Source organism: Rhopilema esculentum, chromosome 16 (assembly GCF_057945365.1).
Source record: "Rhopilema esculentum isolate cy_ngs chromosome 16, ASM5794536v1, whole genome shotgun sequence".
In the NCBI taxonomy this organism is placed as follows: Eukaryota; Metazoa; Cnidaria; class Scyphozoa; order Rhizostomeae; family Rhizostomatidae; genus Rhopilema; species Rhopilema esculentum.
Window position 1 is genome coordinate 14,448,507 of NC_142830.1, and position 23,599 is coordinate 14,472,105.

Genomic DNA, 23,599 nt, shown 5'->3' on the forward strand with positions numbered 1-23,599 from the left:
TAAAAGTGCTGACAAACTAGAATCAAACGTTGAGGAATTTGTAATTAAATCGGGTCTTGCAGAAAAGATCCGAAAGGAGAATCTACTGAAATTCGCTCAAATCCCGTTAAGTGAAAGGGAAACGAAAAGGATGATACGTAAGGTCATCCAACAGAAGGCATCACAAAGGGAAATTGAATATGCGGGGTTCTTTTTCAACCTGCTAGCGACAACAATACGGGAAAACATTGCCAATGGAGACTGCACCAAAGAAGATGCACTTTTCATAATTCTGGACGCTCTGCAAAGAAACCTCAACTTTGAGAGATCTTCGTTTCTAGAATCAGAAAAGGATACTTTTGTCGCTTCAAATGAAGCACTTGTGCAATTTAAAGATCTAGTAACCAATATTATGGCATCTAATGAATTGCCAGGTTTCATTTTACACAAAGTTTTAAACCAAGAGGAAATAAGCTTTGCATTAGTAAACAAAGCACTTGCATTGTTCATACAGGAAGCTTTTGGCAGGGAGAAATCGGTACCCTTACAAATGGCTTGGAAGTATTTACCGAAGAAGAAACTTTCGCCAGAATTTTTTGACGAACTGGAGAGGCTTTTGTCACAAAATGCAAAAAGTGAGCAAGTAGCTGTTGCCATAAACATCGTCAAAGAACTGGTGAAAATCAAAGAAAATAGAGTGACAATCATGGAACTTCTCGGTCCACAATATTAATCAGGAATTAAAAAGACACTGAACACAAATACATCCCGACTTCTGAAGCGAGTGAAAGCGGGCACAGGAAAAAACTGGTTTTACCAATACTTGAGCAAACCATATGACAATCCAGCATATTCCTTCAATATATTATGCCTGGGAATTCAACTATTATCTTCTCAGAAGTGATGACTTATTGTGATCAATAAATGTCAATAAAAGTGAAAAGCGGTAGGGTACATATTTATACGTTGAAATACATTCATAGTTGATACTGATAATTCATAAGCATAATAAGCATGATACTGATAATTCTCAAGCTAACTGGAATCTTGGATAAAATATCTGAATCTCCTTTTACAAGATTTTTCCATGACTTTAAATTATCTATGAAAATTTACAGTTCATGGGTGACCTGTTACCAGGATTCCGTTTGTGCAAAGGATTGTGTTTTTAAATCAACGGTTTTCACCCTTTGAAAATTTGACTGATATCGCATTTGAATTCATGCTTATGGCTGGCTTTATTATAAGCTTTATAGCCCAATGAGTTGATAAAACTAACATATTAATCAAACAAAACTTATACTTTCTTCAGCAAAGTGATGTCAAGAATAGCTAATAGGGCCATTATGCAAGATACAGCTCAAATCATATCAAGTCTCTTAAGTGGCAACATTGAGAAATTCCTTGACAATCTTTGAATATCAGTCCTTCCGTTTGAGGTGGCTTCAGAGAGCCTCTTTGGAAGTTGTTCGCATTGCCGAATCTAATAACAGTATAGTTAATCTTGAAGGTATCAAAAGCCCCAACTAAAGTAGAATATTTATCAACATAATAGAAAGACGGACAAAAATATATCAATTTCTGTCAACATCAGTATCAGTTAAGGGTTTCAGATACTTCCAGCACTTATAACAATTATCATTTAACACAATAATAAATTTCAAGAAGCTGTCGCTGGTAAAATATATTGTGGCTACTTGAAAGATGTTACTTACGAGTTGAAAACTAAATACAAGATAGTGAATGACAAATGTTCCTCTCATGCTCAATTTCCACAACAACAAATATTAGAGTTAAACGTTCTTGCTTAAAAATTGCACATTAAATGTACAAAAAGACACCAAATAAATCACAAAAAAGAATTTCAAAGTATGCTATAAAATTATCTCAAACCAAATGTTTGTCATGCTGTTTCTTTTTCTCTTTTCAATTCATATAACGTTTGATTATAAATTTAATTTGTTAAAAGGTATAAAAATTGACTTAAAGGTTTATACGCTCGCTACAAAACCTTGAAGAAAGTCTTGGTAAATCTTCTTTTCCTTGGAGGTCGCTGGTAGGAAGTGACCTGTAAGAGAAGAATCAATAAAGATAAACCAAAAGTTACGTCAAAAAATATCTACAAAAATAGACGAAACGCAACAATATTCATTCACAAAAGTTGACAATTACTTTTCTAAATCATCAACGCTGTTGCTATATCCTCCCCCTATTAAACAACTCCGGGGAACACCTCCAGAAACAACAGCAAAAGCATGACAACCACTGAGCTAAATTCACCCAAATGAATTGTTGTCACCAATGCTATGAGAGGGACAAGACTTAACCATTTGAAAACATCAACAATTTTTCTTAAGTTTAAGCAATGTGTAATAATTTCAGTATTTCTTACCTCCTGCGTGAGAAAGTACAGTTCGATTATTGTATAGATGACTAAGTTCTTCACTTCTTTCTATAAATAAAATAAAGAATACGAGAACTAAAAAACGATTCACAACTTATACTATAGAATTAATACATCAATATTCTATATGAAATGAGACACATACATTGCATTGTGAATTTTTCTGGACCCAGATACATAACTTGGTCACTTCCTGTGCATAACCCCGCTCGTTTTGTGCAGATAGATATTGATACAAATTGATATTTAGATTTGAAAGTGGGTATAAAGTTCCCGGATGCAATGCAGTCATTTCACTATAAAACATTTCACTATAAACACAAAACAAAAACTTTCAAACTCAAGTTTCAAACATTTTGTTAAAAAGAATAACCTTGCAATGCGTAGTTCAAAACAATAAGCCCGTACCTTTGGCTATAACTTTGTCAGTGTCACCAAATATGTGCAATGATGGACAATTTATTTGTTTTTGATAAAATCCCTCGTGCTTGCTTGATTTCGATTTGAATCCAGCACACAAAATTGCAAACCGAAACTTGAAAGGCGAATCTATGAGAAAGACAAAGAATTTGTGGCAATTGACGTTGTGACAAAATATTCTCACAGATTTATTATGTTGAAAAGAAGTCTACAGTAATTTTACAAGCGAGAAAACCTCTAGTGAAACAAAATCCAAAGAGATGCAAAATAAATTCTTCTTAATCAAAGCTCCGAAGAAAATTGTTGAAAGATGCAACATCTCGCTATTTTTTCATATCTTTAGCGATTTCGTTCACAGGGTTCAGCAAGCAAGATACGATTAGCTGATTGATAAATACCTGGTTCTTCACTCAATGCACAAATATGAGAGACGACAGTCGCACCTTGACTGAATCCTAATATTCCTGCAATTGGTCAACGGTAGATAGAATATTATGAAAATCAGGAGAAAATAAATTGTCTTTAAAATCGGAGGAAAAATTCATGGAGGTACATGGTTCTTGCTGTTTATACAAAGTACATTATAAAAATGAAGTAAGGAAGTAGGGATCTTTGACAGAGTAACCATAAATACGGTAAAATAAAGATAAAGAAAGAATATTATAATTGTTGTATAATTATAATACTGTTTTTCAGGCAGATCAACATAACGGGGCGTGAAGATTTCATAAACTTGGCTACAGAAGATTTCTGTTGCACAAGTGAATGATTCTTCAAACTTTCAGAATATAAGAAACCTCCAATAAACCATTTACGAATAATTAAAAGCAGTTCAAGGAATATTTCAAAGGACTTACCATCAAATGGTCCCTGGCGAAAAGATAAGATATGTGTCATCAACGTTACAAGAAAAGAAAGAACTAAACAAAGATTCGAACAACTGAAGTTTATAAAAAACACTGATCGGGAGAGTATTACCGCATTTGTCAGAATGTTAATACATTTACACAAATGTTTAGCAAAGTTTATTTCAAATATAATACCAATACGACAATAAACTGCTTGATAAGACTCTGAAAGATTTTGATAACGAAAAGTGACCGGGGGGGGAGTGATCATGAAGGGAGGGATGTGAACTCAAACCCCAAATGGCTTGTTAAGTCAAAGCCCTTGAGAAATCATATCGATTCTAAACAATTAAAAAAATTAAATGTAAACAAACTGTTGCCATCAAACTGTTGCCATTTACATAAGTAATGAATTAAGATATAAAGCTCATGAGGTTTGGAAAAATGAATATGAATTAATGTACATGGTGCCACAGAAAGAACACTCCGAAACATTTACTTTCTCTTTGAACGTATCTTCTATTAGTTTGATTGATTCATCGTGTCCACAGTCAACATCACTCGTCTGCAGTGAGCTAAAAGACAATGGATCTTCGGACGAAAACCACCACCCATATTCTTCACCTGGCAATAAAAATAAACATTTACAATCACTGATAAAAATGTAGTCAATTCAGGTGCACGTTTTGTATAAGAAAGTGGTTTATGAGATAGCAGTATTGAGCTCCTTTAAAAAGCTAAAGAAGAACTGTCACGCAAAAATAGTCTGCAATTATTTTATGCAGAATATGTCGCTGAATTGAAAATCTAGTATAATTTTCTCGTCAGCTTCACTGTTTAGCTGTTTTTATTGGAACTTTCATCCATCTAAAATGTCACAACAAGGATTCGGGAATTTCCCAAAGAGGAACAAGATTATTGCCAATTCTAGGTTGACGCTAAAAATGACATAATAACAATGTCGTTAGAAAGTCTTTCAACACAACGTTTAAAATCTGGAGAGTACCTTAGCATGTTATGTTTCCAATTGTTTATGTTACCCTCAAAGTTTTAATACTGAAATCCTAAAGTTGGTAAGACAATTTGAGAATTGGGGGTAATTCCAAACTTTTTTGTAAAAACATTTATAAAGAGTGTTTGATTCGTTAACTCAAGCAAGTAACAAATAAGAAAAACGAACTTACGCTTTTCAGAATTTTCATCCTCTTTCTGCAGTTGGTCAGGCACTTTGTGCGGGGCTGTTATATACACTGAAAAACAAGCCACGGAGAACTAACAGCTAGAAATCATTCACTAAACGCATAAACAAGAGATCTGATGATTTTCAAGACAATTGAACACATTGTTGACGTGCAAATCTTTATTGTCTTTCATATGTGAAGATAAATAACAAAGCACACAAAAACAGGGGATTGACACTTTGCATATTGCAAAAAGCATATTGCAAAAATTCTGCAAAGAAATACTTACCTAACTCAATCAGTTTCTTCAAGCCTTTTCTAAATGCACCAGTTTTTTCATAAGACAAGGAAGAGCTTTGCCTAAAAAAGATTAAATGTCATACAAAGAAAAAAAAAGGCTAATTTACTCCACAAAACTACTTCCATTATCATCATGGAAATAAAGATTAAAAAGTGAAAAATTGAAGATTATCACCCATCAATGAATAAAGTATATAAGGAGGTTTGAATTTACCAAAACTAAACATCACATGTGGTAAAATATAATCAGGTGCTTTTCTTTAGAACAGGGGTCTCAAACTCAAACTATTTCGGGGCTGCTAGGGGCAAATTCTTGCTAAGCAATGTTCCAGTTTCAAGTCACTCCCCAAGAAAACAGGGCTGCCCTAGAGAGGATTCCTGAAATATGGCATCAAGTTTGAAATATATATTGCTCAATTATTCTGAATAACGATGTAATACAAATATGGATACAATGATGAGAAAGATGCATAAGCCACATCAACACTAAACTTTGCTGTCAAGATGAAAAGGGCAGATGAAAATATGCAAGTTTTTAAAAACTAGTCAAAATTGCTATACCTGTAGCCATGTATCACCAAAATCTAAAAAAAGAAAAAACCATTTAAAAATAGGTAATCGTTCACTTGCGCTATATATATAATTATCTTAAGGTCATTGCACAAGATTAATCATACCACAAAATTATTTTACAAAATTATGAGTCTAATTATGTTTCCAAAACAATTATTAATCTCCATGCTAACATAAAAAAGGTAAACATTACCAACATGAGAACTTTAATCAATTTCAATTTGATCAATTCAATGGCACAACATTTTGTTTCAATTTTTTGAAAATATTCGCAAAATAATTATTGGACATGCTGTTATCTAATTGGATTGAAAGCTTGGCAAATACACCAGAGTATCAAAGGTATTGCACCACGTTGCTCAAAATTGTGGCACTTTCGGTCAACTTTTTGGAAATACAAAAGATTTGAATGCATGAACTGGAAGAAAAAGGCATATCTTGGGGCAAATTCGGTGAGAAAAGTGTTGGTATATTTTTTGAAACGATTCTCAAACAAAAGCGAAAAAACACACCCAAACTTGCCCACACATACGCAAAAAAAACACTTCAGGCTCACACTGAAAACAATAACACTCCTAAACAACAACGCACAATAATCCCTCTAGGGGCGCACAACAAACAATGATGACAAATACTCTAAATTGATTGAAGTTTGATTTGTTGTTTGCTTTGGACCAATTGCCATTTGCCATAAAAAACACAATAAATTTGCATAACAATGGTGTTTGATCTTTCACATGAATTTCTCCTCCTTTGAAGTGGTGCAATACTTTTGATAGGAGAGTGTAATATTTGCTATTCATCTAATCAAGACAAAATAGCCACTAGACATACAAGTTATTAATCAAAGTTGCACAACAGATGATGATCTATCAGGCTTCTGTGGGAAATCAAACACATCTTTACAGTGGCCTGCAGCATTCCAGGTGTAAAATGTTGCATGGTCACATGATTGCTTTCAACGGGAGTTGTCATGATTTGTTTTATGGGCTTTTATCAAAAGATCTTATAAGCATCTATCTGAAGTATTTCGATCTATTTTTACTATATTTCAGGCATCTGGTTAAAATTAGTCAGGCAAATAAACTAAAAAATGCAATGCTTTTGGGTGGTACATGCTCATATTATCATTAATGCCCGATGATGACAATTTTTTAGACGAATTACAGTTGATAAATGACAGAGAATTTATTCTTTTGCTATTAATCAACCATTAAAACTGGCTGTTTACGAAGCAACACCCCCCCCCCTCCCCGTAGGACCAACTTACCCTCAGAAGCTTTCCTTTCTCGGCCGCCATGTTGTCTGTCGATTTCACTAGCCTCTTTTCAACTAATTCCAAGAAAAAGATAGAAGAGGCTCGCTGCTGACGTCCACACTTTTTGCACGGACCACAACAGCTGCCATATTTTAGCAAACGGCAGTTTGTGAGATGCCGTCGACAATTAAACTTGTAATATTTGATCTAGCAGGCACGACGGTAGATGACAATATCAATGGCCTACCTCTTGTTACTGTGGCAATCCAAGAGGCATTCGCAAAAGCTGGTTTTCCAGCAGTGAAACCAGACCTAGTCAATGATGTTAGAGGGATGGAAAAACGCGAAGCCATAGCGTCTCTTTTGAGAAAACTTAATATTAATAAAGAAGAGAAGCTAATCGATAAGATTTTTGCAGATTTCAAGTTAGCCTTAGACCGTAATCTTAACAGCATTAATCAAGAGATACCTGGAACAACTGATGTTTTCAAGAAATTAAAAGAACTTGGTATTTTGATTGGGGTTGGTAGTGGCTTTCCTCATGCTGTTGTTGTGAAAATTGTGCAGAATCTTAAGTGGGAGAGCTATGTCGATTTTGTTTCCAGCGCGGAGAAAGAAGGCCATGGTCGTCCACATCCTCATCTGATACAGTCAGCGATGAGAGATTTCAATGTAACAGAGTCAAAGGAAGTTGTCAAGGTTGGTGATACACGGATTGACATCCAGGAAGGAAAGAATGCTGGTTGCTGGACAGTTGCTGTACTGACTGGGACTCAAAAAAGATCAAATTTAATGGAAGAAAACCCTGATTTCATTATTGATAGCATTGTTGATATATTTGCAGTGATTAAACAGATCAGCAAATCATCACATTGATCACCAAATGACCCAAAACAACATACAACTCAACAACACATGCATTGTATCACACATTCTGTTAAAATACTGGTATAAATGTGCATAGTTTACAATGTTTTCAAAAATTTAACTTTTAATTGTCTTTGCAAGTTTCATTTATTTATTGTTTCATGGCTGTTTCACTTATCATAAGTCCATCAAAGTAAATCTATTTCCTTTCGTAAGAAAACCTAGCACGGCAAAGTCACTTTCTCTCTTTATCTTCCTAAAGATACAGCCATGAATTTTTTGTTTTTAATAATAGCTTTCATTGAGAGCTTTTATCAGGTATATGTCTTAAAACTAAGCCAAGAAGAGTTGTCTAGATACATTATTTTTTATTTTGTAGATTACAAAAATAGGCAAAAATCATATAAATGTGTAAAGAAAGTTTTTATCAGATGCTTTTCAAAATATAAAATGTTGGGTGGTATGGTTAGTAATCTTTTTTGTCTTATTCAATGTATATTGTGATTAATTTCTTGTTGCCAAAAACAATATTTAAGTTTGTGTTTGATTAGTTTTTGTCTTTTAAATCCATAGAGAATTCCAAAGCAAAAAAAACTTTTTTGATCTGCACAAGACAGGACCTTTTATTAAAGTGAATTTATTTTCCGAAATGCTCAAGCGGAAAGATCACTTGTTTGCCCAATGCTTTCAAAATTTTTGTCATAATGTTTTGGTGCACTCTGGATTCTTGATCAAATGCCGGCCTAATATAAAATGATATTTTATTTCAAAATTGTGACTGTTGCAAAAATGGTATGGCTTGTCTTTTTGACACTATTATGCTATTTTGCATGATGCCTGTGAAAACGATTTTTAATTTTCTCTACCAATTTCAGAGTAGTATGTCCTGTACAGAGCTTTACATTGCCACAAGATTCATAAGCAACTAAACGTTTTAGACTGAAAGTAACATAGTTGCCATTCAACATCCTAATTTGGTCTCTTGCAGCTAAATTCCATTAGTTAAGGCATCATCACAAGAGTATCAAAATAATTTGAATAAGCCTTGGGGGAGGTATTTGAGAAGATATTTATTTAAAACTTCATCATTGGGAGGTTTATTTGGCATGAAGAGTTTATCTAAAAACAAAAAGATTTATAACCCAAGAAAGTTGATATAAAAGCTCCTAAATAAAATGACATGCAGTCTTAAAGGAGTTATAATTAATTGGTGTCTTTGTGATAAGATGACAGCATAATAGGGAGATTAATTTGAGGGGGGGGGCTCATTCAAAGCTCGATGCAAAAGAGGAGGGAAAGGGTGACTCGTTTGGGATGGAAGCCTAACCAAATTATTCTAGTATATAATATTATTTAAAAACGTTTTTTTAAATTTCAAGTTATTCAATGTCTTCTATTGCCACGAAGTTTTGATGTTATATTTTATGTGTAATAATTAAAGAAACTACAGCCTTGTTAAACTAGAATTGATATGACAATAATTACAACCACTTAAAGTTTTGTAGCCTGCCATACTTCCACACATGCCAAGTTTTAATCTTGCAGGGGTGGATCCAGAGACAACTTGAAGAAGAGGGCAGTTGGTAGTAGGGGCGCTGAAAAATTTTCAAAAATTGATGACGAGAGAACGTTGTATACAACAATTTCAGATCCATTTTCGGACTAAACAACATAACTTTGAAGTAATCCTTGAAGCAAATCAATCTATTGGTCTCAGAAACTTTTTCACCTGATTCTCATTCTACAAAAGGGGCGCACAATTTCCAAAAAAAGGACAACGTACTTGCTTCAACTCGTCGGGGGAGGGGCAACTTTCTATGTTTATTGTCTCATTTTTTTATTATAATTGTTGTAAGTAGTTTATTATTAGAGTATCTGTATGTAGTGGAATTTGAAATGAATGAATGAACTGAACTGAACTGAGTTCCCCCCCCCCCTCTCTTAAATCCAATAAATGAATGCAATAGAATCAAATTCTGGCTTTATTTTTCATTATTATCCTTGGTCCTCAAAATGACATAAAACATTTTTTATCTGTATCAACAAACCACTGTGAGCACATATGGACACATCTACATTCATTACATTCAATTAACGTGAACTTTAAAATTACTTTCCCGGCAACGGACAGCAATATCGAATAAATGGCACAGGATTTCTTAATTGGCAAACAATTTTCACTCGCTAAGCATTAAGATGTTTCACTCATAAGCACTACAAAGTATGCCAGTCAGTTTGCGAAATACCAGTTCATCGCTATTGGCAATATCTCAGGCGAATTTTAAAGATATAATGAAAATTTACAAGCTTAAGCTCCAGGCAAAATCTTTAAGTTTTCAAAACTTTCCATAAAAAACAAGGAAAATAAAGTACTGTTTCGGTGTGGCGTTTAATATTCTTATTTATTAGCCTCCCTTGTTGTTTTTGATCGTATGGTCGCCATGTTTTCCGGGCCCCTGGCAAGCTCAATTTCATCTCACTACAAACGTCATGCTAAAACGTCTGCGTGTGAAGATAACCAAGCAGGACAGAATAAACCAGGGTATATTTTAAGGCCTCACAAGAAATTTCGATAAGGAGAAGCAGTCTAGGTTTAAACATGTTTTCGAGAAGAGAGATCTCACGGAAAATGATGAAGAGCGAAACAAACTAGATAGCTTTTAAATAATGAACAAATTTTAGAGAGATTTCACAGACTATGATCATTGGTGCTGTTATGTTCTCGTTGTTAATACTGTAATGCTTCTTTTAAATGTGTACTGGCATCTGCTGCAATTATGCTTTTTCAATACCAAATCTCTTTATTTTAGTTTTGTCACTGCACAAAATTTGAGCTAATCACTGCACAATAACGATTTATCACTGCACAAATTGGTTATCACTGCACGTTAAAATAAGCCCTGGAATAAACCCATTTTTGCATTTCATGTAAGCAACGCTCCTTTAAAAAAATTGTTCAGAGATTTTCTTCAAATCCATAAATCGAGCTTATAGTGCCCACACACCAAAGAAACTCTTCGAAAATCCTGGACTTGTTGATAGCAGATTACTTGTCCAAAGGCTTGTGGTTTTTAGATTATTTTAACCAGATGAGACAAAACAAGTTCCATACTTCAAATTACTTATTTTATCACTGACTATCAAGTTTACAAAGGAGTGTGGATGCATGTGCGTACATCCCCATGCAGGAACCAACTTAATTTCCGAAAGTTGGCTCAACAGTTGGGCATGCCCCAGGAGAACTATACATTTGCATTTATTAGTTTCTAAACATTTTTCAAATTTGCAGAAAAATGATTGGTCCCAGCTTTGAGCATCGCGCATTGCAATACCTGTATTAAGAGCAATAATGCAAAAACTAGAATTGCTTCAAGCTTCTATACTTCTATTCAACTTTTTTCCCTTTAGTTACTGTGTTTGTAGTTCCTGATACTTTCATCTTCTTTATGTGTTCCACGAGAATTTTATATCGTTGAATACACTCTTCCTGTAAAAAAACAATTTTTGTCAAATGAAAATTTGAAGCAAAATGCATTCCTGCTACATTCTTATTTGCAAATTCTTAGGTTGATCACGCCATTGTGTGGAGTTATGTACTGGCTCGAGGCCTCTGAGCCTTGAAGGCTATCAAGCAACACGAGGAATGAACAATGGAAAAAATGATAGGGCAAGAAGGCCTATGTACGTTATCTATCGGTTTTTGAGAAAGTCGACACAACTTTCAGCAGTAATTTTATACCGTATAATTAAGCCTTATAAAAAATATTTATATCATTGAAGCAGCTGCATTATATATCATAACAATAAGTAATGCATGATTGAAATCAAACTTTGATACACAAAAATACTAGAATCGCCACAATGCCAGCCAATTATTATTGGCAATTAAAAAAATGAAACTTTACCAGCTACAATAGATTTACCACATAATTAGTGAATGCAATTCAGGAATTAAAGATAAATCTTTCGATTATCATACAATAAAAAACACTCATTTGAAAAGAATCGTGGATACACTTCTGTATCAATTTTGAGTTATCAACATGCAACTCACTGCATTGAAAAGATCTATGGAGTTTACAAACGATTAATTATTTCATTTTGAGTAAACGTGCTGAAAAGTAATTGAATTATTTCAACCCATTTGAATTTTTTGTTTCTGCTAAATTTACATTAATAATCTTCTTTAATTTTAGACAAAAATGTTGCTTGAAGGTTTGCTGTATATTCGCTAAACATGATAAGAAAAAGAAAGTCATAGAAAGCCAATTTCCCTCATCAAAGCAAGAGAGAAAAACTGCAACATCAGTTGGAAAAACCATTCTTGAAATTTCTTTCAACACTGAAATTTTTCTTTATATTGATCATACTGTTGAAAATATTTCCTTCAAAATGACGCTCCAAAACTTTATTGATTTGAGAAATTCAAGATCATTTCTTTGTTCTAGATACAAGAATAACTCAATATTGAAAAGCCCATCCTGCTTACCTTCGTTTTACCTGGAACAGCACGTGCAATGTGTGTCCAGCGATCGGTTCTACTTTTCGGTATCTGAGCCAATGCATTCTCCAAGCATTTCTGCTGTACTTGGCTCCAAACATCTGCTAAATTCTCTTTTTCCTTGGTAGCATCTTCCTGTTTATTTTCTTCCTTCTCATCTTCTTTGCATTGCGTCTTATTTTCTTCCTCAGTTGAGTCTTCCGGCTGCTCTTCTTCTTTGGGTACTTCTTTTCTCGTCTTGACCTTCCGCTTCCTGACTTGTCTGTATTGCTCAATGTCTGAATCTTCGTCATCATTGTTCGAAAACCCCTGGTCGTAATCATCTGGTATATCATCCTGGGTCATGTACAGCTCGTTCTGAGTGACCGTGATGATTGGTTTGGTACTCAGCTCAGATTCTATCGCCTTTGAAATTATATTATCGCTGATTTGGAATGCAGCTCGCTTGCCAACTGCCACTGATGTTTGGTTGCCTGATAAAAACAAAAAAATAACATTCAACAAACTAATGAATATTTATCATTTAAAACGTAATTCAAATGTAATTGTAAGATGAAAATAAACTATAGTATGTGATACACAGCTAGTAGCAGATTACAACGCTTTATAAATATCCATGTTTTTCTTTGGATATCTTAATAAGAGCACTTTCTTCGTGAATTTCTAGGAATCTTTATAGCCTATGAATCAATATTAAAGAGCGTGTTATTGAAACTGCAGTCAAACCCAATTACACTACCCCTATTTTCACATAAACTCCACCCTCCACCATTACTTTGTTTGGAAAAAGTTTACAGTAGAAAACCATCTTTTCATGCTTTCCACCCTGTAAATAATTATTTTAGGGCAATTTACTATCAAAACGGAGAAAAGCCACCCAATTTTCTGTATTATCAGATACTTTTTCTAGAACAATCTAATATGCATTTCCGCACTTCATGGGCCAGGAAACTGTCCTCCCAGATTTGTTTCCACAGTTTATGGAAAAGAGCCTCCAGGTTCCTGCTCGTTTTATATAGATTTCTTTGATTGAAGAATAATTCACAATTTTCCGGATTGGGTCATGCTGGTTAGTGAGCACACTCTTGGCCTAGCCCTGGGTGCAAATATTTATGTATTTGATTCATGTTGCTTTTAATCCTTGAGCAAAAACTTGTGTTTAGGTGGATTCTATAAAGTGTTTCTTTTAGTGTTGTTTCTGTCTTAATCAAATAAGCACAAGAAGGTACAACTATACTACTCTTAATAAAATGCTTCCATCGCTTTACTGTCAAAAACTGATGGAATTTTAACAAGGTATAAATTACTATATGACAATCAAATCTATTTATATGACAAATAAATTCAAGAACTATTGAGTAATACCTGAAGCGATTGTCCCAGAATCACATAAAGAAGTCTTCATTTCTTTGACCTTCTTTGTAACCTTAACAAAAACAAATAAAGATGAAACATGTTACTTAATCGCTATTAACCGGAATAATCATTGCCAGTTCAAATATATATTGAAATGTTGATTACTATACATTAAAGTTCGACTATAAAATATCTAAAATTATTAAGGGTAAGTGTATTAAAAAATTCAAGGTAGCAAAGAGGCTACACAGTCAGCAGCATTAACGACTTAAATTTGATGGAAATATGAGAATATATTACTGTTCTGCAAAACTTTAGTGAAAATACTAACAAAAAATAAAGGGAAGAAGTGTTCTTGGCTGCCATCAGTTGTTGTAAAGGACCTGATTCAAAAGGACCCAATCAACTATGAAAGGAATCTGTTTGTTGGATAATAAGCAAGTTTTTCTGCCAAAGAGAGCGGTTTTATCGTGTATGATCTCTTCCCTCTTGATGAAAATGGCATCCACTACAATGCAAAATGCAACGACAAAAACTGTAGCCAATAACGAAACTAACCTCTTGAACAGTACGGCCAATCTGGTGCGCAATGCGATCCCATCGACCTGGTGTCCCTCCAGGGAACTTGGCCATGGCTTTTGCAAGGGCTGACAAATCTTCTTCGGTCCATTCGGAATTCTAAAGTCATTACAGAGATTCATTTAGTTCAGTGCTGAGCCAGCAAACAAAAATTATAAACATACATCCAAACAAAGTTTTGGCGGTAAAGAATATAAAATAGCTTACATCGACAAAAATTTTTAATACTTCGGCCTGACACTCGAGAACTCTAAGCTAGAAAACATATATGATATATATATATTTATATACATATCCAGTTCTGGATTGAAATAGGCCAATTAGTAAAGCGAGCACATGGCTGTAACGGTTGCTAATCAGCGTCGCGGAAGGAGCCTGACACTTAATTGAGATTTGAAATAGCAATCTTCTTTGTTAGCAGTCCTGATAATCGATGTAAAAGACCCCTTTGCGTCATCATCATTGGCTTATCTATTTGCTTTATTCCACAACAATGTAGACTACAAACTAAATCAGGGCTGCAGCTTAGAACTAAAAGATCTTCCCAGACCTCTCTGGCACGAAAAATCTCACTAGCGGTATTCCAGAAGTGACACAAACAGCTCCAGCCAAAATGGAAAACAGATCAACGTTGGAACAGAAATCTCTATCCGTTTCTAAATGTCAAATGGACGCTTTAAATTCGACTGAAATGGAGAGTTGATGTGGAAACGTTCTTTAAGGGCACCAGCATAGATAGGGCTTAGCAGGAATGAAATCAGATATTATCAGTTCATGAAGTATGATACGTCGATAAATGCTTTCCTGACGAAGTTTGTTTATTTCATGCTTTAAAAGATGCTTCTCACCTTGCGATTTACTTGATCGTCGCTTTCCACATCATCTTCATTTTGTCGGTTCATATAGGCAGCTGACATCACTGGCAAACTGTCGTCAATTTCTGAAGCATCTCGCAGTTTAACTACAGGCTTCTTCTTTACTGGCCGCGGTTTTTCTATGAAATAAACAATTGATATTTAAAGGTATTGGGATAAACAGTGGTGCTGTCCTATAAAGCTTGGAGGGGACTTTGCTGTATGCAACTGCAAGAAGCCACATCAGTGACCAAACCCATTTCCACACTCTTATGTTGAAGTTTCTCTGTCGTTTATTTGAAATCATTTAAGTCCTTCAACAGCTCAAAGACTGATAGGAATTGCTCTTTCGCGGAAAATAGTCCCAGCATAATAAAAGATTGTCTACACAGAATTCGTCGAACACAACATATGCACACTTGTTAGAGTGGGCCTAGCCCCACCAGCTCCACCCCCCCCCCCCCCTGAACACCAGAGTCTTTCACGGCATCTTTTTAATAAAATTCGATCGATCATATCTTAAAAACAAAAGAATAAACAGACAATGTCCTGGTAGCCTTAAGGATAAATATAATTATAGGGCCAAACCCTATAACTATAAACAAGAAATTGCAGGAACCTAAAAATTCGAAGAGATGATCTTAAATAAATCAAAAGTCGTGTGCCATTTGGCTTTTAAAGCATATTCATGATATTCCCATTTATAATGAGAGATCTACACGTTATGAATTAAAAACACAATTTTTAGATAAAAGTTTACCTCACAAGCTGAAATTGACTTAAAACATATCTCCTAGAAGATCAGCTGCTTTTTAGACATGTTATTATACTTAATTCTACCTTTATCTTTTTATAGTCGTACTAATGCATGGAACACTTGCCTGATGACCTCATTGATCAACTCAGAGAAGTAACTTAGAAAATCCAAACCCGTCATTACAAAAAAATATCTTTAACAGTTGCGGTGCCAAGGGAGGTAATATCCCCCCCCCCCACTTTTGTCAAAACATGGTCTACATATTTCTTCATATTCAGAAACCGCAAGCTTTGAAACTGGAAACAGCCATTAAGATCAAAAGGATGCTTTTCCATCAATGCAAAATTATTTAAATGAACATGAGAAAATGAACAAAAATTATCTGAATTAAACTACAAGAAAAGTAAACATATGTCATGCATAAAACCCAGGGGGTACTCCCATTAAAGCCTGACGGGGGGGGGGGTCCAGTTGATTTGAGGGTCTTACCAAATGGCTCCCAAATGGCTAAGTTTCGATCATAACACAACGGCTTAGTTTAGCTTACGATTCATTAAAGATTGTGAACAAGATTTTATCTTACTTGAAACAACAGCAGTCAATTGTGAAGAAATTTGTAAAAGAAGGACCAGGCGCACACAAAGATATGGATGCTATCAATAACATGATTTGGTTGCTATCAATAATATAATTTCCGTCCTTATGCTAACATTTGAGGGTTATTACAAAAAAGACTACCATTTGAGCGTAATTTTTTAACATTTTAGCTTTGGCCCTCTTCGACCTTGACTCGACCTCCCTGTCAGGTCATAATGGGAGTACCCCCCGGTGGTTTAAAAGGCAATGAGCAAGCTTTTGGTTCAATAGCTAGTTACCTTCAGCCGGTTCTTCTTCTGCTTCTTTGGCCTCTTCTTCTTCCAATCTTTTCCTTTCCTTGTAATCATGATATTTCTGCTTCAAATCACGGTATGTTTGAGGAATGCCTACAACGGTTGACACTGTTCCTCTATATATCAAAAATGGCAAAAGATTTCGTAGTTCTGGCTTCTTGTACCCATAGTTCTTTTCTACAATAGAGAAATTGAGTTTAATTTATCGATACAAAAAAAGAATCTTTCCTGAAGGGCCATTTCTGTTCCATGAAGGCTTGTCAAAGTATATAAGCGATCAACAACAGGCTTATTTCATCATCATTATAAACGCTATTACAACTCAAAATCTAGTTCACATCCTTTTCTGCTCAACTATAGATCAAAATTCAAGTCTGATATGCTCTCTTTACTTTCGAAACTTGACATTGCTTTTTGACAAGCATAATGTACTTATTCCAGATGCCTAAATCATGAGCACCTAGCAAATCTGCAGTTGGGGTTATATCGATGTCATCTGCAACGATCTTTCCTTTTGCTCGCTTCTTCTCCCGCCGCTTTTTCACAGGGGCCAATATTTCTTCCTATAAAAGATAACGTCCGTTCGTTGACAACTAGTAGCACAGAATTATGCTAGGTCAAGCTTTAGAAAATTAATAACCCTGAACAACATTGCAGACGATTTACAAATAAGACATTCGCACTGGAACACTTTTAACACCATCAAGACTCTTTCCAGAACAAAGAAATTAACGTTCAAAACATAAATATAAAGAAATCAAATATTAATTATACTGTTCTACTTAATTATGATTTTTTCAAGTTGAGTTTCTTCTAAGACCCCGTTTACACTAGAGTGTTTTATCCGGATAAATTTTCATCCGGATAAAAATTTATGCGGATAATCCGGATAAAAATTTGTGCGGATATGAAATATGGCTCCAATGAACTTGTTCTTTGCTATGTTAACAACAAAATTAGGTATCTATTACTTTATATTTTGACTAAATTATCATGCGTTATATAGTGGAACTACATTACGCTAAGGAGCCATAATCTCGTAAGGTTACATACATGCTGGCGAAACAGAAGCAGAGAACCATAATAATTGTCCTTTTATCAAACTTTACTTTAACAATATCGAGAATTTTCAACTCCAGTGGTGGACTTGCAAAGGACATTTGCATGCGATCCCTCCCTTGGCCACCCTCTATACATACATTTAAGGGCCCTAAATTGGGTTATCTTAATCAGATTTCCAGGGCTACCATATTCTCAATAGCAACAATCCTCGTACAGTAATGCCTGCCCATCCCCATTTCGAACATAACAGAAACACAAATAAAACCTGAAGTATAAGCCATCAAAATCCGTCATTGGAACCATCCTAAAGACTAAAGATATACTTACTAACTCAAATGCTTTTTCCAAATAGACGGCCCATGAAACTATATAATGGCCAAGCGTTAAAACAAAGAATAGGAGAACCGCCAGCTCAGCCAGTCCCATTTTCTTGACCTTTCGGTAGTAGTATATTGGCTGTCTCCAGTCAGGTAATCCATCTTGAAGAACCTGATCATACCTAGAAAAAATTAGATAAATCACTTGGCTAAACATTACAAACATTTTTGATTCATTAAGATACAGGCAGTTTTCTTTGATTCAAACTTTCTAGGAGAGCAGGAGTTTTCAATTTTCGAATTTTTGAATAATCAACAACTGGCCTAAACGTAGAAAAGTTTGCATATAAAAAATCAAAATTATCAGCCTGTTCTTAGGTCGTTCACTTGACATCTAATGAAAGCCAAGTTGAAAGACAGAGCCCTAAATCTTCTATAGAAGTAGATGGTAGTTTTTGTGTTTTATTATTTGACAAAATTTGATAATTTGACAAAAAAGAAGAAGCAACCTTTATAAGTAGTGAGAAAATGTCTGAAAAAATAAAAAGATATGCCAAGAGTTTTTCAGTGAAGGGAAAATTTGCTGCTACAGGAGACTCTGGTTATATTCACATAAAATGATGCTCTAAAATTTGTGACTGTAAGCTAAGCTATATTTAATAGTTTTGCTTATTTGGGTCTAAATTTTAAGTGGAGTCGACTGTACTTCATTCATTATGGTACTTGCTTCGGTTGATGCAAAAATATTGCATGGCAGCTGCCTGGTGATTGACCCACTTTGCTGAAACAATTGGCTTCAAAACCACTTCAAAACTGCATTATAAAAGCACTCTATACTTTATAGCTTCTTATAACCATAATACATTGTCACAGTAATAATAAAAGTAGTTTGACCTACTTTTTTCTTTTTTCTTCATCTTTAAGTACGTCATATATAGCAACCAGCTACAATAAAGGAATTACTTGAAAATGAAATTATGAATCTACCAGCTGTTTCGTAAAAAGCTGACCTGCTATTATTAAATAAAGATATTTATAATTAAACTGGTTTGTGATGGTATGATCAAATGAGTCTAAACTAATTTTGCAAAGATGTTCCCATTGATTGTTTCATTTGACGAAGCAACCAAAATGCCAAATTGATTTTATTTTGTTTTGACTTCATAAATCAGCAGTAATTTTGTGATTGCAAAAGTGACAAATGAATCATGACTCTTTAAAATTTCATGTGTCATTTATTATCTTATTACTAAATGCATTGTAAAATGCTAGACAGTGGCAATAATGTATTTGAGCAAATATCTGCAGCCATGAAAATTTACATAATTTTTATTATAATTGCTGCTTTCACCTGTCTGAACTTGGTTTCTGCATCTGGGCTATCATTTTTGTCTGGATGCCATACTAAGGACAGCTTCCTGTATGCCCTTCTGACTTCTGAAACTTTGGCTGACTAAGATAGAACAGCAAAACAAACTTTAACACTAATGTTTAAAATGGGTGTGTATGCAGAAAGATGCCTGGTTAGCTAATTTGCTTTGCCAATACTTAATCACAATTTAATCACAACACAAAATTTGCTTCTTTTATAGCTGATTAAAATAGCTCATAAAAGGGCTCTTTTCACTGTTACTTTTACCCATTTTTCAATAAAGGCTTTAAAAATAACGGACATAGCTATTAAAATTTTTTGAAATCATTCCTGTTGACAGTTCTCAGTAACATTTCACTACAAATCCCAGCAATTGATAGCACCACAAACAGTCTTAAAATCTCCAAGTTCCCCTTGCTTCAAAGCAAGAGAAATAATTTCTCTCATGAAAGTGAACTAAATGGATCAATTTTGGTTTATCACACAAACATTAAACCTTAAAAATAAAACAATAAGTTACATATACTAATATGATATTACAAAAAATAAACTGATATTAGATTAGATTACGGAGATTAGAGAGTGAGAAATCTTAAAAAAGATGAGCTCTTTCAGTAGATAAACTTGCAATTGTTTAAACCACTTGCAATAAAGCCAGATATTTTAGAAAAAATCCTTTGTTAAGCTTTTTTTACAGCAAAATGACCCCATTGTTGGTTGTAGTTTGTGACTCAGAATAACAAGTTTAAAATGAAATACCAGCATCTTTTTACCATGACCTGAGCGCTAACTTTTATAATCAGTATGTATATATTACATATGCTTTAGATGCTGTACATAAGTATGATGTTTAAATTAAATCTGTTCAGTGTCACATTCAAAGGTTCCAACTCTCCCAATTTGGGCATGAGTATTTGACTTTAGTATTCTTTTCCCGCTCTCCCGATTTCAGATGGAACCTCACGCTTTCAGAAGTGATATATGATTCTGTAATAAAATTTTATTTCCAAAGACATGTTGAGGAAATAATTGAATTCCTAAATGTAAATCTGCATTTATGATTTATAACAGAGAACATTTAAGTTCAACTTTAGATTTTCATTCCAGCGTGTTTGTCTCTTAAAACCTCTTTATAGTAAATTTTTCAACATATGTTAGAAAGTGGATTCATATTAAGGTAAGGATTGTCCAAAAAGTACTGAATGTTTGTAATGGATAATGTATTACTTTATTCCTCGGGTCTGAATTCTTTTCGACATATCAAGGAATTAATTTTGGTGGATGTGCCAAAGTCAAATTTTCACAGGAATTGATTACAAAACTCCTGATTTTAGCTGTTCTTTGGGTGGAACCTCCAACCAAATATGATATATCTTCTTTGGCTGGTATGATATATCAGTCCAAACAGGGTGGAAAGTCTGTTTATTAATATTTGTCTATGTAGCTTTCTAATGCTAATGTTTGGGAGGATGCTAATGTTTGGGGGGGGGGGCAAAATGAAAAATCATTAGGGGTCTCTGCTGCCTCTGTTATGCCACTGTCTTGTGCACATATGTCAACAAATAGATATTGCCCATTAGAATAGGTACATTTGACTCTGGCTTTACGCTACAGATTTTAGAATCTAGAGGATGCTAGACAGCCTGCGAGGACAAAAACATTATCAAAAATATCTGAAATCTTGAAAGTTTACTTTAATCCAAAAATATAAAACAAAATGAAGGTTGATCAGTCAGTTTCATTTACTTATCACTCAATCCTTACACAATTCTACATTAATGATACCACCAGAATGCAGTGTCTTGTAAAATTGAGATTGTTAAATTCAGATTGTAAAAAACAAAATGAGATCGTAGAAATTGGTGAAAGATAGAGCTTTTTTAATTTGGCTAATTTTCACTAAACGGAAGAGTTTTATTGATTGTCTTCCTGGCCTGCGGAATGCTTTGACTAACAATTGTCGTTCTTGTGGCCTATCTTCACGCACAAAGCCCTTGACAAAAAAGATATCAAAGATGTCAAACTGTACTGAACAAAACTTTCTAGCTGAAAAGGACCATCGTATTCAAATAATCTTCGATGATCTTACGCAATGAAAAAGATTTCAAGAAAATTTACTCACCTGTGAAATTTGAAGCACGTCATAAAAAGAGTTTCCAATCCCAATTTCTTCGACCAAATCGAAAATTTCTAGATCTGTTGTGTCATAAGAATTGACAGCAATTGGAAACACAATTAAAAGATAGAAAGATAAAGGAAAAAATGTGATTTCCATGATAATAAGTATAAACAATTTTCAAATAACAGAGATTCTAACAAGTGGCCTTCAAGTGATCAAATAATATTTTCCTTGAAAGGGAGGCTGTAACAAAATAGCCGAACAAAGCACATGTAATGTGATTCATTGGATATGAAAAAATATAACTTGAGTAAACAGTAAAAAACATACTACTACATATGTGTTTAATTTAGTCTATTGTATCATGTATTTTTAACCTATAAAAGATTACAATTTTCAAAGTTTTCACAGCCCCCTGCAAAAGAGCCAATGACGGACGGGGCCACGGCCACTTAGGTATGAAAAATAAATTATACTAGCACAGAAGAACACTACAGGCACGCCGGAGGCGGGGGCTGGGGGGGGGGGGGCTATGGCCACCTCACTTTTGCCGAAGTATGATTTTCAGGTTGTGGCAACAAATATAATGGTAGAAAAACTACCGAAAAAATTTGCCAATTTAACTCGATGCGGTGAATATTTAACTTGGAACAAGTAATTTGACTAAATGCCGTGATATTTAACTTGGGAATCTTTGAAAATAACCAAGGTCTTTTTATGGGACGGGGTCGTTGCAATACGTTTCAAAATACTAGAATAAATTTTTCTAATTTGTCGGCAAAAATTATCCAAAAAGATTTCTCGATAAAATATCAATATATTGTTGTCGGCTCGTTATTGTCGGCTGTTGCAATCATTATATTGTTGTAATGTATGTATTTGCCTGAAATTAGAGAGTGGCAATGTTTTCGAAACCTTTATACAGGGCAAAGACAGCAGGCATACAGCAGACGTTTGTTAAATGTCTTGATCACAGAAAGCTTATATTAATTGTATCACGCTTTTGAACCTGGAATAATGGTAGGATTTAAGAAACTTTGAAACGATTCAAGGATCAGAAGCTTTTTCTGAATTGATGGCCTTAAGCAACAAAGAATCATTATTCTGTATAAACATTGCCTGGGTGAAATAACAAACTCATTTGTATCTGATAAAATTTCATTTAATTTGTTCCTTCGACAGGGAGTCCCCCTTTGCCTTAATTCGCTTAGTTTGATGTTTTCCTTCTTATTTCAATCTTTCCGATTGATTATAGCTGCGATCATTTAATTCAAAAAACAAATTTCCGACCAACCAAAACATTTCCTTATCTTCAAAACTTGCGTCACTAACTTCACTTAAAAAACACCTTTTAAAAAGTGTGCTTTAAAAAGTGTGCTTTAAAAAGTGCGCAATGTTTAGCTTCTTTAACTGTTTGTTTTTATCAATATAAAATTACTTAATCAATGGTACATTTAACTTATTAAAACTTTAACACGTTTTTCATTCACTAACCCCTTTAAATCAGAATATTAGACGATTTGTGTTCAGAGTGTTTGACTGTTCAATAAGGGTTTCTAAAGGTTTTTATTGTGAATTCACAGAGCCTATTTTATGGAAATTTTCATGAAAAGACCACACTTTAAGAAAAGAAAGCTGTATATGAAGCATGGAATTTCAAAATATCGACCGTTGCCGTAGAAAGCATTTTTCTTTATTCGTGTAAAACAAAAATATTCAATGTAACACGATTACAAATATGTTTCTATTATAGCCTATTCTTTATGGACTCCGACAGTAACAGTAGTTCAAGGTTAACATTGCTAAAAGCTCTATAATTCATACTTACTTTGATATTGAAGAACACGCTGAGCCAAAAAATTTAAAAAGCGGGGGGTTCTAATAAGAGCAGGGGGCTAAAAGATTTTTGAAAAATTAAAAATGGGGGGAATCCATTTATTGGGGGCCTTAGAGTAAGCTGAT

The 23,599-nt window shown here is 34.3% G+C and overlaps 3 protein-coding genes across 3 annotated transcripts; 1 reads left to right on the forward strand and 2 right to left on the reverse strand.

The window, feature by feature from the left end:
* Positions 1-1,024: 1,024 nt before the first annotated feature.
* LOC135682355 (esterase OVCA2) lies at positions 1,025-7,032 on the reverse strand. Its single transcript, XM_065197215.2, has 10 exons — positions 6,976-7,032; positions 5,694-5,716; positions 5,122-5,192; positions 4,836-4,901; positions 4,151-4,275; positions 3,661-3,673; positions 3,202-3,267; positions 2,792-2,932; positions 2,372-2,431; positions 1,025-2,047 (listed from the first exon to the last, which is right to left on the reverse strand). The coding sequence occupies exons 1-10, from the start codon at positions 7,003-7,005 to the stop codon at positions 1,971-1,973; spliced, it is 672 nt and encodes a 223-aa protein (XP_065053287.2). The 5' UTR covers positions 7,006-7,032; the 3' UTR covers positions 1,025-1,970.
* A 32-nt stretch (positions 7,033-7,064) lies between these two features.
* LOC135682354 (uncharacterized) lies at positions 7,065-9,372 on the forward strand. Its single transcript, XM_065197214.2, has one exon. The coding sequence runs from the start codon at positions 7,138-7,140 to the stop codon at positions 7,837-7,839; it is 702 nt and encodes a 233-aa protein (XP_065053286.1). The 5' UTR covers positions 7,065-7,137; the 3' UTR covers positions 7,840-9,372.
* Positions 9,373-11,198: 1,826 nt separating this feature from the next.
* Positions 11,199-21,868, reverse strand: LOC135685201 (dnaJ homolog subfamily C member 1-like). Its single transcript, XM_089112994.1, has 11 exons — positions 21,641-21,868; positions 19,498-19,599; positions 19,045-19,091; positions 18,157-18,328; positions 17,228-17,330; positions 16,753-16,944; positions 15,115-15,260; positions 14,246-14,365; positions 13,697-13,757; positions 12,320-12,804; positions 11,199-11,317 (listed from the first exon to the last, which is right to left on the reverse strand). The coding sequence occupies exons 1-11, from the start codon at positions 21,791-21,793 to the stop codon at positions 11,216-11,218; spliced, it is 1,683 nt and encodes a 560-aa protein (XP_088969120.1). The 5' UTR covers positions 21,794-21,868; the 3' UTR covers positions 11,199-11,215.
* Between the last annotated feature and the right edge of the window lie 1,731 nt (positions 21,869-23,599).